This window comes from Camarhynchus parvulus, chromosome 1 (assembly GCF_901933205.1).
Source record: "Camarhynchus parvulus chromosome 1, STF_HiC, whole genome shotgun sequence".
Lineage (NCBI taxonomy): Eukaryota > Metazoa > Chordata > Aves > Passeriformes > Thraupidae > Camarhynchus > Camarhynchus parvulus.
The window spans coordinates 10,627,807-10,640,400 of record NC_044571.1 but is presented as its reverse complement, the minus strand read 5'-3'; the positions used below and the strand labels follow the sequence as shown (position 1 = coordinate 10,640,400).

General features: G+C 33.9%; 1 protein-coding gene across 7 annotated transcripts in view; it reads right to left on the bottom strand.

The window, feature by feature from the left end:
• DMD (dystrophin) overlaps positions 1-12,594 on the bottom strand; it is a 1,148,514-nt gene that overhangs the window by 613,893 nt on the left and 522,027 nt on the right. For all 7 annotated transcript variants that reach the window (XM_030961382.1, XM_030961390.1, XM_030961407.1 and 4 more), the window contains 3 exons: positions 7,068-7,178; positions 3,287-3,460; positions 1,411-1,566 (listed from right to left, as the gene is read on the bottom strand). In XM_030961382.1, the coding sequence (XP_030817242.1) occupies positions 1,411-1,566; positions 3,287-3,460; positions 7,068-7,178 (441 nt within the window). The remainder of the gene's footprint in view (positions 1-1,410; positions 1,567-3,286; positions 3,461-7,067; positions 7,179-12,594) is intronic.

Below are 12,594 nucleotides of genomic sequence, written 5' to 3'. Positions count from 1 at the left end.
GGGCTTCTGTAACTTTCTCTTAAACTGTAAATTACCATGCTGAGTAAAACTAAATGTGAGAAATTCCACCTAGGGCAGCAGAGATAAGCCCAGCACTGCAAATTTTGAGACACATCAATTTGCAATATGGCTCACTTAAAGTCACTAATGGCTCCCTAATGGTACATTTTTATCCCTTCATTAGATAAGAGAGGTTTCCTACAATAATAGCACCTGTTTGCTTTTAAGTTAAACATTATGCAAGAATAAATGCCACAGTTATTTCTAAAATAATGGAGAGCTCAAACATATTATCCAATCCCAAATGACAGCTATCCACACCTACTGAAGCTGACTCCAGTTTTCCTGACACTCGGAAGATTGATGTCTCTTAATACCTTTACTTTCTAGCAAGAGAGAACTGTTTAAATTTAGATTCCCTAATGAGTATTATCTCTGTCAAAAGTAACATAACTCTTACTGCTTTATCATACTGTAGTCACCAGGGTTTGAGTCTCATTACCTGTTTAAACAACATACTGGCTCTCAGTATTACCATGGGCTCATTTTCCTAGCTATTAATAATTTATTATTTGAATAATTTATAATTTTAAAATTAAGAATTTGCTTCCTGTCCTGTTTTGTGTTTTTCAAGTGCATAAATTTTAGAAATAAACAGACAGGTATTATGTATCTTTCACAATTTTCATTCATCCAGTCACAGCACCAAATTCAATCTCATCCTACAGTTTTCAGAAGTTCTTTGAATAGTTCTAATGAGGGCAAGAGAAACTAAACAGAGCAATGAAGGATATGTGTTTACTGAATTATTTAAATGAAGTCTTCTTGAGGACAATGGCACAATGTCTCTTCTGACTCTAGTTAATATTGGTTAGGTCCCTGTCCATCCTACTCTCTTTAGGTTTTGCACAAGTGCCTCTTCAGGAAAGCTCCAGTGGCAAGAGGTTTTTTTTTCAATAGATTTCTGAACAGCAAGAAATGGAAATTATATCCTTTAAGATCTATACAGTCAGAGGCGGTAGTAGATTTTTCTCTTTTAGGAAGCAGTCCTATAAGTAAAACTTGATCTAAGTAATTTCCTGATCTGAAGTGACTCTTTGAGGCATCAGAATGAAACAACATCCCCCATTTGAACTCTAAAAACCAATGAACTAGCAGGAAAAAAAATACAATATTAAGAAATTAGAATTTTGAATTGCAATAGAAGAATTTTTTTCTTTTTCTAGGTGGTTGTTTTTTTTTCTTCAGAGCAACTGAATAGCCATGCTGGTGATTGCCTTTGCCTCCACTCCTTCTCTCCCACTGGAACAACCTTGAAAGGACCCAGTAAAAAATCCCATTTACTTACCCCACCGAGGTTACTTTTCACTTTGCTAGTACATGGTTTTATATTAAAAACACAGAACTTACCTTTGCACCTAATTCATTATATTGCAGCTTCAAAGCTGTAAGCCTTTCATCCAGTTCCTTTGGGTTCTCAGTCTGCTGCTTCTGAACAATCTGCCTCCCAGTTTTTATCACTGTTTCCACTTCAGATTTCACCTCACTCAGGTTTTTATATAATTTCTAATCAAATAGAAATATAAAAGTGAAACACCACCATTAAAACATGAAAACTAGAAAAGACCATTGGAAGTATTCAGAATCCAAATTCAGAACAGTTCATCTTTACCAACAGTAACCTCAACCTCACTAAAGCCTAATTAACTAAATTAATAACTAAACTAATTTTAGTGTTATAAAATGTTATACATGAGAAAGTACCCATCATTATTAATTGGTTTAGTCTGTGACAGTGGTTGTTTTAAAACTTAGAGAATGCAGCATTTAAAACAGCAACAGATATCTTCTGTCAACTCATACAGAATGTTGGACGTATTTGAACCACAAATACCCATTAGTTTTTAAAATCTGTCATTTTTTCATACTGCTAAATCTAGAGACTGGAAGGATGGAGGATTTCCCTTACATTTATTAAGTGTCGTACACTAAAAAATTAAATTAATAAAAGTGACAAAATGAGGTGGACCTACAATTACTACTTTATTTACTTAAGAGTAGTATGGCTAACTCCTTTCTAGGTGCTTAATATGATAACAAATTCTTCATTCCTGAAAAGTGGCCAGTAAATTAGGAAGCTGTTGTATGATGCACATAAATTGTCTAAATTCTGAATACATACTACAACTAGATTTTGAAAAACAGGAACATAATGAGAATCCTATTAGTTAAAGATGGTCTAAAATCACTATAAGGTTTCCACAAAATACATCAAGGCTGCAAAAGCCACCTGCTGAATGAAGACATATTAATTCAGTACAGAGCTTCTAACTACCACATCATTTTAATAAGAATGCCATTCTCAAAAGAATATGAATTTAAGCGCAAAATTTTTCTTCTTTCATTTAAGAAAAATGAAAGATGTAAAGCAATAACACTTACTTGTCCCATGCTCATTTTTAAAATTTAAATGCTTTCTACATTTACATCTGAAGGAGGTTGGGAAGGGGAGACCTTCAGGCATGCCATTGCCCCAGTAAAAACAAGACCCACAGAAAAAGACAGTAAAAACAAGACCCAACAAACAAACCAAACAAAGTTGGAAAAAAACCCAAAAAACCAACCAAACAAAAAACAACAAACAAACAAACAAACAAAAAAACCCAAAATGCCCCCCCCCCAAAAAAAAACCAAAAAACCCCAGCTACTTTTGCTGTTATAATCTTCTTTTTATGATAGTCATCAAGAATGAGGTGTTTAGCTTTATTTATTTAAGGGGAGCAGGATTATAGTGATATTAAAGAGATATGTACAGATTTTCCTCATATTCTTTTGGAAATATTCAGGTCATCTTTTGCTCTTGAACTGAGAGAAAGCCATAGCATGCCATCTCATGGAAGTTTTAATTTATGGTTTTCCATTTTGCTTGGTGTTTCCTGGTTAAAATAGATTTGTGTTCCATAACACATCTTTTGGTTATGTAGCAGAGCTCCATGACTATAGAATGTTGCAGAAAATAGAGCCAATATGGGGAGATAAATTCAATTGCAGGACAGGAACTGGGACTTAGAAGGGGATCCTAACTGGCATTCTCACATAGTGAAAGTGCACATCTAGAGTTCTGAAGGGAAAATTTTGTTGTTTTTCTGGGGTTTTTGTTTGTTTGGGTTTTGGATTTTTCTGTGTAACAGATACTTTGTTTCTCATCTGCATTAAGGATAGTAATCTCTAATTTTTAGCTTTCTCTGCATAAAGCCAATAGAAAGACAGCATCCCGGATACTCACCATGCAATGATCCAGCTGTGATTGTACTACTTCCTGCTCAACGCTCTTCATCTCCAGCTTGGGCACCTGCAATTTCACTTCATCTAGAATTCTTTTACATTCTTGGAGGCGCTGTTCAAAGTTGGCTGGCTTCTGAAACAAGCGGAACTTCACAGACACATCCTGCAGCTTTTTCTGAAAAGAAAACATGAGCAAGTAGAAAGTGTGAAATCAAATCAATGCTGAAGACAAGTCTTAGTCCTGTTACTTGGAATACATTTTCAATCAGCAATTTCTTATTAAAAGAATATAAAACTTTTGGAGAAAATGCCAGTGGCAGACAATCTTGGGTCTGCACTGGAGGATAAAATTTCTTCCATCATCCAGGGCACAGGATGCAGCAGAGCCTGTGGCTAAAGAGCCTGAATACACACATAAAGAAAGGGACGAATTTCATAATTTTCAAGATTTAAAATGTTCAGGGGTGTGGGGAGAAGACACATTTAAAGATTTGAGCATAAGCCATCCCCATTGCAGAGTGAATGAATGATGTTCAACTCTATCAGTTGCTGCTTCTTGGTATGAGGAAGGAAACTTTTAGTCCTTCAAACAAACCTAAATAATGTGGCTTGGCAGTAAGTAGGTCTAGCACAAACCCCAAGATTTAGAGTATAAAATTGATTTATATTTCAATTTTAAAAAAGCGTAACCTAGAATAAAAAGAAAGCAATTTGAAGGCAGAAAAAAAACTGTGACAAGCTTGGTCTCTAATTTCACCATTTTCACAATTTTCTATCTTTGTGCACTAATTAGACTGCTTGCTCACATGATCCCTAGCTCAGGGGAAGGGGAAATAATTAAAAATAAAGAAAAGGAATTTTAATTATCTACTTGAAAAAGAACAAATTTCTCTATAGAAGTAAAGAGTGAAGTATTATTGAATAAGTTTTTCAACTCTCTTGGGAACAAAGAAAAAACAACAAAAAGAACAAATGTCACTAAGAAATAGCTAAGTAATTAAATAGGAACTCGGCATTTGCAAACACACTTGCAATTTTTTTATCTTCAAATCCTGGACACTTCCACTACAGTGTGGCCTGTGCCATACAGATTTGAGGAAAAACTGTAACAAGGCTTGGAATTGGTCTATACATTGGTAAAAACCCTTCCCACATCTATCAGATTTCTGAAAAGGAGGCAGAAATCACGAGCAGCAGGCAACCTGGAGTACCACAGAAAAGCGTGTAAATATTCAGCAGCTCCTTCCAACAATACTCCTCTTTAAACACTTTTCATGAAATTCAGATCCAATGAGATAAGAAAGGAAATCTTTCTGTCTGTGACTAAGTGGACAATTCAATAAAAGTAGGGAACAAGGGTAGGAATAAGTGGCCTTATTTTTTAATTCAGTGTATTTGCATACACTAAATTTGTATGTAATTTGTTTTTAGCACTCTCCAGCTTGAGGAAAGTCAAATCCTGTGAGAATCTTGCATTGCCATGTCTGTATCAGTTACCATTTGTGTTGGTAAATACATTAAAAGTTTAAAAGTTATTTAGAAATAGAGAGAATTACAATATTAATAGCAGAGAAACTAAAGCCATCTGTGAAGAGTCACTCAAGAATTGAAAAGTACTGAGGATCCGTAGGGGGGAAAAGAAGCTTGATATACAAGTGGGATCTAATTTATCATTTAGGACTTTCAATTAAGTTCTCTCAGATAACCATAACAGCTATATTATATATTTATATTTATCACCAACAGTTTTAAAATAATATTATATCAATGCTTAAAAGCAGCAAAATAACCAAAGTGGGCATTTGAAACAAATTGGAACATAAAGAAACCAAAAATGTTTTGTACTTGTTACAGCATAAAAGTCATGTATAAAGAAATTTTGTACCTGAATAATGTGTTCATTTCTGCTCAATTTGTCTCAAAAAGTCATTTTTAAAATAGAAAATTCATAAATAATTACTGGAAAATGAAAGGCCTTTATCTGAAAGTCTCAGTATGCTTTAACACATTTGTCAGTCTAGAAAAGAGACAATTGAGACAATTGTATTCAAAAAGTTGACCAGAAAAAGCATTCAGTACTGAATTCCAAAAAAATAATCGTTCATTAGAAAAGATTTTACATTCATGTAACATTTCTCAGCCTGTTAGGACTAACTAGGTGCTATACCACTATGGCAGAAAGAGATTTTCATTTTCCCAGTCATACTTTTCCCCTAAATTTAAAAATCAGAACTCAACTCTCAGACTACAATAATCTAAAAAGCCTGGAGAAATTTGGCTGCCATTATCACTTGCTTCAAAATCTCAATGCATTCACTTATTTTCATAGTTATTTACCTTATGCCCGAGTAATTGAATAATAGAATAAATATGTGAAATTAGAAAGATTACTTAGTGCAAAAAAAAAAAAGAGGAAATTATTTATAAGTGAGAATGTTATTCAGAAAATAGTAAGTGAAGACTGATTCCATGAAATGTGTTTTATCACTAAAGGTAGCATAATGATGGGAAGGTATTCAAGAGAGTTCAGTGGCCTAAAATCAAATATACTCATAAATATATGTAACAAAGGGTTCAGCTTCTACCTGCTTTGGTAGTTGGTATTTCCATTATGCATGTCAATTATGAATTTTTTTGTTTATATTTTATCTAATGTTAGCAAAGCAGTGTCTCAAGATGACCTCCACCAATTTTTCAAAACTCAAACTGGCGCACATAAACAACTAGAGAAACCTTACAAAGAAAAAAAAAAGTCTGCAGAGAGGTGGACTAATAAAAAAGGCACCCAGAAAGGGTTGTGCTCTCTTGCATGTTGTTGAATTCACAAACATTTATTTACACAGTCATCTGATGCCTGCATTTCACTGATGAAATATGGGCAACTTCCCAGCTGCCATGGAGACCATCAGAAGGTGAGTTAGTATGAAGAAAGGCTGAAAAATGAGGAAACATAAATATTCTCAACAAAGAAATCTAGTCCTGCATATAAGATGAAACATTAAAAAAAGTCAATTTGTTAATTTCAAATTATTAATCACTAAAAAGCAATTAATGATACCCATAGTAAAAACTGAAACCCAGACTGAGGTGCCTAGAAATACTTGACAGGGATGGATCAAAAAACGGCAATAATTAAATTATTTGTCTTTCTAATGAATTATGAAAATTTGTTTTGCCACCTACAAACAAAAGCCAACAAAACAACAACAAAAAACAAACCAGCAAAATAATCAAGAACGTATCATCAATGGGTAAAAATGTGTATTTCTCACTGTTGTTTATTCAGTCTTAATTTTCAAGGTCTGTGTCTATTAAGCTAGATGAGATAATGCATTAGCTAGCATTTTAAACTGATGTCTGAATTGCACAGCTCAGCATAATTTGTATTTCAAATGCAGCTCTACTAAAGATTTCCAAATATTTTAACCTATTTTGACAGTAAATATTTTCCAATACCTCAAAACCTACGTCAGAAAAGCCCCACTGCAATTTTATCTCTTAAAATGTAGGCACATTCAAAGCACCCCCTATCACATGGTGTCCCTGCCAGTTGGTAACATCAGTCACCTTAGAACTGCTGCCAATGACACAGGAAGGCTGGGATAAACAAATGAGCAAAAAGGAGATATGGATGGTATGTTTTGTCCACTCTGATTTTCTGGCTAGAAAGGACCAGCTAAAGCAGAAGAGATACCTTAAGAACACTTCAAGGTAGAGTAATAGTACCACTCATACTAATTTGAACGAGAGAAGGAAAAATGGTAGAAATAAAATTTGCCCACCTGTGCCACATCAATTTGGGAAAGGACTCTTTTGGCAGCATCTTTACCCCGGTTTCGTTTCTTCATTTCTTCCAAACTTATCTCGTGGCTTGTTAACTCAGATTGTATTTTCTGTTGGAAAACAAAGACAGCAATCAGCAAGGTTTGAGGGAACATTGTATGGTATTTAAATTATTTGGACCAGTTGATTTTGAACCATGTTGAACAGCAGTTCCAGTCTGTAGAGCCCTGCCAGCAGCACGAAGGAGGTGCCCCAGCCCCTCTGCTCAGTCCTGTGTCCAGCTCTGGCCTTCTCAGGGCAAGAGAAACGTGGCACTCATGGAGCAGCTCCAGCAGAGGGTGACAAGGGATGAAAATTAATCATAGAAAAAAGAATAGAAAAGTTATTTCTTTGCTATTCTTAATTCTTCTCATTTTCACAGGATCACCAGGCAAGGTGAGAGAAAACTGATCAATTATCTTGCAAGAACATCGCCTTCATCTTAGAGAGCTGTGCTATATCTAAAATAGTACACAATTTTAGGCATACTACTGACCAGAATCTATATTCTATCAATCTTCTGTAGCTGAAAGCCCAACAACACACAGTTCATTGTTATACTAACTTCATATATTTTCTAACATATATTGCTTGTTATTGTCCGTCTGCAAAATCAGAGTGTGATGCAAAAAAAAAAAACCATCAGCTTTTTTTTTGGTTCACTATTAATCAACCATACAAGACAAAATTAACTTAAGTAGTGTTGGCTAGTGCAATGTAATAGAAAAGAAGTCCCAGAAAATATCTACCTGATACTTCAGGAAGATTCACATATAATTATGTTTAAATTGTTAGAAAATAAGTAATTGTTATTAGCAGAATTGCTAGACAGCACCACTGGAAAGAATTACCTTATGAAATAAGGACACAAAGCTATGTTCCCATCATGAGATGCATTTGAGGCCATTACTCCTGCATTAAAAAGTGATTTTTAATTTAGTCTTTTTTTTTAATGGCATATAGCATTTTTCAGATGCCCTGAAGACCAGCTATAATTTGAAATATATGTACATAAATTTATCTTACACCACAGTAACTTTAATAGTAAAAATTAATATACGTGTATTTTTAATCACATTTTCATAGGCTATTAAGTACAAAGCTGGGTACACCATATGCTGCCTACTTTATACTGCTATTACATGGTTATAATGACTTCTATACCATTACAATCACTTATGCATTTCAACACTTAACTGAAAGCAGGTTTTCACAAGTTATATTGAATATTTACTAAAGTAAATTTTAAGAGAAAAATAAAGATACATGAAACCATTAAGTCTTTCCTAAGTTTAGTTGCAAGAATATATATATGACTCTAAATTATTCAGTACTATTTGGAGAATTAAAATATTTTTTCTAAAGCAAAGTATTTGTAAAAGCAAAAGACTAGCAGAAAGCCCCAAATTTAGATGATTTTTTTTCCTTCTAAAATTATAATAGCTATATATTTTTGATTTTTCATATTTTGAGTTATCCTTGACAGGGCTATTTAATGAATGGCCAGAAACACCTGGAGCAAATAATATAACTTTTTAAAATATGATACTTAATTTTTCAGAAAACAAAAATGGTCAATTAAAGAATGATTCCATCAAGAAGAGGAGGCTTATTTAATTGTTGAGCCTTTATTTTGTCCTTGTCTAATTTTATAAAGTGTGTCCGAATTGTAACAGGATTATCTTTCATTTTTGTGCCACACATGAACCAAACAGGTGGTGATTTAGTAAGTACCTGAAGCCAAATAATTTTTTCCTGCCTTGAATGTTAGACCTGTATAAGAAAGGAAGAAGTCAGTCTGAATGCTAAAAAAGATACTACATAAAACCAAGCATTTCAACAGTTTGCTTCCCCACCTCATCAATGAACTGGTTTTTGGTTGCATTTTCCAATTTACTTTGTTCAACCTCAGAGTCACTCTGAAAAGCTCATAATTGAACAATTCTTATCTGAATAGGTCAGACCAACACAGCAGAGATAAGAGTACTGTTTAAGCAATTAGGCATTATGGGACATTGCATAGAGGTTGTTCTATCTTACTATTTTAAATTGATCTGCAGGAGAGAGATGAAGTGTCATCTTCTTTGACACCAAAATGTGGAATTGGAGAGAACAAACACATTAGAAGAAAGATTAAAATAAAAGTTAGTAAGGCTTATAGTAAGGAAAGCCTTTTTTTTTTTCTTTTTATTTTTATTTGCTACTGCTGCTCACAGGCAGAAAAATTAAATCAGTCATTAACAGATATAAAAGAATTTATAACACTCGCCTGTGATGTCCATTATCATTCAATTTTTAAATGACCACCTTGACTTTTGTGTCTCTTCTGACTCACCAATTTATTGCATAAACTTCTTAACATCCATAAAAACACTATTTTTTTTCTTGTATTATCCCCATCTCTTCTTTTTTCAGTGGTACCTGCCTATTTCTCTTCTGTTTGTTTTTTTTTTAATAAAGAGCAAAACTTGCCTTCGTTTAATTTCTAGTACATCAGAATATAATGTACTGTGTGTTACCAAGCAATACTACTGGGCATAAATTATTGTGTCCTACACCTTAGGGATTCTCATTTGCCATCACTGGCAATCTTTCAGGAAATTTGCAAAGCTTTTATTCACATATATATATGAAAGCATATAACACAAATAGAAGTTAATGCTACAGCACAAATGATATATAGATAATTCTTAACTGAAGCTGTATGCTTTATTATGGTCACCAAGGTTCAATAAATATTAACTAGAGAGTCCAAATGAGAAAAGAAAGGTAGAATAGGGTAAAAAACCATGACTGACAAGGCAACACTGAGCAAGTTGGACACAACAAATGCAGTGAAAACACAATGTTCAGATACTATGGAGATGTGTAGAGGGAGAAAACCTGCACAGTACCGAAATCTGCATAAATATTCAAACTCAATATATAACAAAATGTAAGCTTTTGAATAAAACTTATCAGCTCCTCCCTCTGACCACTGATCCACACATGGCTGAACAAAACAATCCTCACAATTTCCAGCAGAGGAAAGGAAAGTGTAGATAACTTAAACACTTTCCTAAGTAGACAACTGTGAGTTCTTTGTCCCAAAATGTTAGCCTGAAGGCAATGAAGCACAGCATCATCTTGTCAAGTGACATCTTGAACAACTGAACCATTCTGCCATTGTATCATGCCATTAACTTTAGTTTCGAACAAAGCACAAAGATATTATAAAAACAGTATAATAGGCACCTTCACTTAGAAAACAGCCAGGCATGTCGTGCTTAACTCTACAGAACTGGAAATATGCAAGGATGTTATTGCAAAAGTAGATTATTTTTGTACTTTTCAAAAACACAGTATTAAGTTATTCTCCACACCACAATTTATATAGTTGACTGGGGAGAACAACAGACAAAGTGATTTGTCACATGCAGGTGAGACATGAAATAAGTTGATTTTCTTTCCCATAATGTAAAAATATTCATGTAGTCACTCAGACTAAGCATAAATACAAAGTAGAAATTCTCTCTTCTATCAAAAGTCATTGAATAACAAAGCTACAAATAATTATTTGAAAAATATTTTGTCATACAAATGTAATATTTTCAGTACAGATTTTTCTCCTGTCAGTTAAAGAATACTTTAAAAAAAGCCACCTACTGCAAATTCTTGTGATGATGACTTAATTCTCTGTATTTTTTTGGTAAGTTAGGAAATATGAAAAATTCTTCCACCGGGATCATGAGATCAAGCATACAAATAAATAATCTTTCCTTTTGCAATATTGCTTGAGATTTTACCTCACTCAAGATATTGTCATAATTGGGCCTTGAGTAATCTGATTTATCTGTGTGGTTGCTGTTAGGGTTTTTGGCTGAAAACATCATCTTTAGCTGCACTCCAAATAATTCAGGTAGCACTGGCTTTCTAGCATTAAAGTCTCAGTGCCACATGGTGGAGTAAGAAGCACACAGAATTTACACTGGAAAAATGATCCTAAGAACAGCACACACTGGACTCCCCTTTCTTTCTCTCAAGTTTCTGAATAAACTAAACTGATCATTTCACTTAAAAAAGAGGAGGTAAATATAAATTTGTTTTCTTAAATTAATTTCTGATCAGCTGAAACAAAGATTATTCCTCCTATGAATGCTTAAATGGATTTGAAATTTTCAAAGCAAACACACAGAGCTCCCAAGCTCAGCATCTTTCTGATTATAAATTTCCCCCACGTGTTCTTTTAGAAATGCAACACATATTGCTGAATGGGTTGCTAAATCCCTCAGCACGGATAAACTGATCCCTGCCCAGAAAGCAACATCACTGACTGGAAGATTCCCATTCCAGCTGTGCAGACACTGTTGTAGGTACCTTTCATGAATTAACTGTTTCCAGCTCTGCAAAATAATGGAGCCAGCAGAGCTCCACAGGAGATGTGGCCATTCAGGATCTGCCTGTTCTGCCACTGGCTGGGGTGGCTCTTTGCTGGAGGAATGGCTCAGTCTATCTACCCACATAAAAATGGCTGTTTATTCCCTTTCCCTCTAAGGATTTTAAAGAGATTCGCAACTGAACTTCAGAGAACTTCAATATTTGCTTTAGACCTGTTCAGTTGTTAATTAAGTTTTTTTTCATTAGGTCTCACTGGCACCATAAAATGAAAACATGAAAGGGAAAAACTCAGCAGTCTCTATGCTGGTTTTCCCACAGTTGATATAATACAATCAGGTGAAGCTGACATTAGACAATAAAATCTCAAAAAAAAATAACAAGTTCTACAAAGAGACTAAGCTGAAATCTTCTTATGAAAGTGTGCTAATTAAGGTTGATTGGGTTTTGTGTTGCTTCAGTTTTTGAAGTTCTGAATTACTTCCTTTTACCCAGTCTGTAGTAATTCCCAATATGGTGCCTGACAATGCACAATAAATCAGATGGATCCATGGGACATGTGAAACATGTAAGGGTCCAAACACACCAGAAAAAACCCTACATTTTCATACAATTTTTTTTCTTATGTGTTCCCTTAATATAATTACAAGATGAGAAATTAAAGTGATACATCTTTAAAAATGTAATTTTTTATCTCTTTAAAAAATTGTTTACATAATTCATATTTCTAGGAAGAAGAAAAGCAATTCAAGAGAGTCAACGGATAGCTAACATTGTTTAGGATTCAAACTGAAGCAATTTTTTTTCTAAATCTGATACTATACTGATATAAATTAGAATAAAATGAAGTAGGATAAAAATTATTTTCAAAATAAGACTGAATCCAGATGTGATCCCATTTTCCATATATAGCATTTATAGTCCCAACATACACATAAAAATATCTGCATGTACTCCAAGCACACACAGACAAAAAGCAACTGAAAGGTACACCCATCTACATGTTAATTCAAAAGACATAGTAACATTTAAAACATTATTTTCAGGGCTGCATATATTCAGTTCTGAATATATTTAAGATTGTCTAAGGTACTCTATAGAAGATTCTTATTT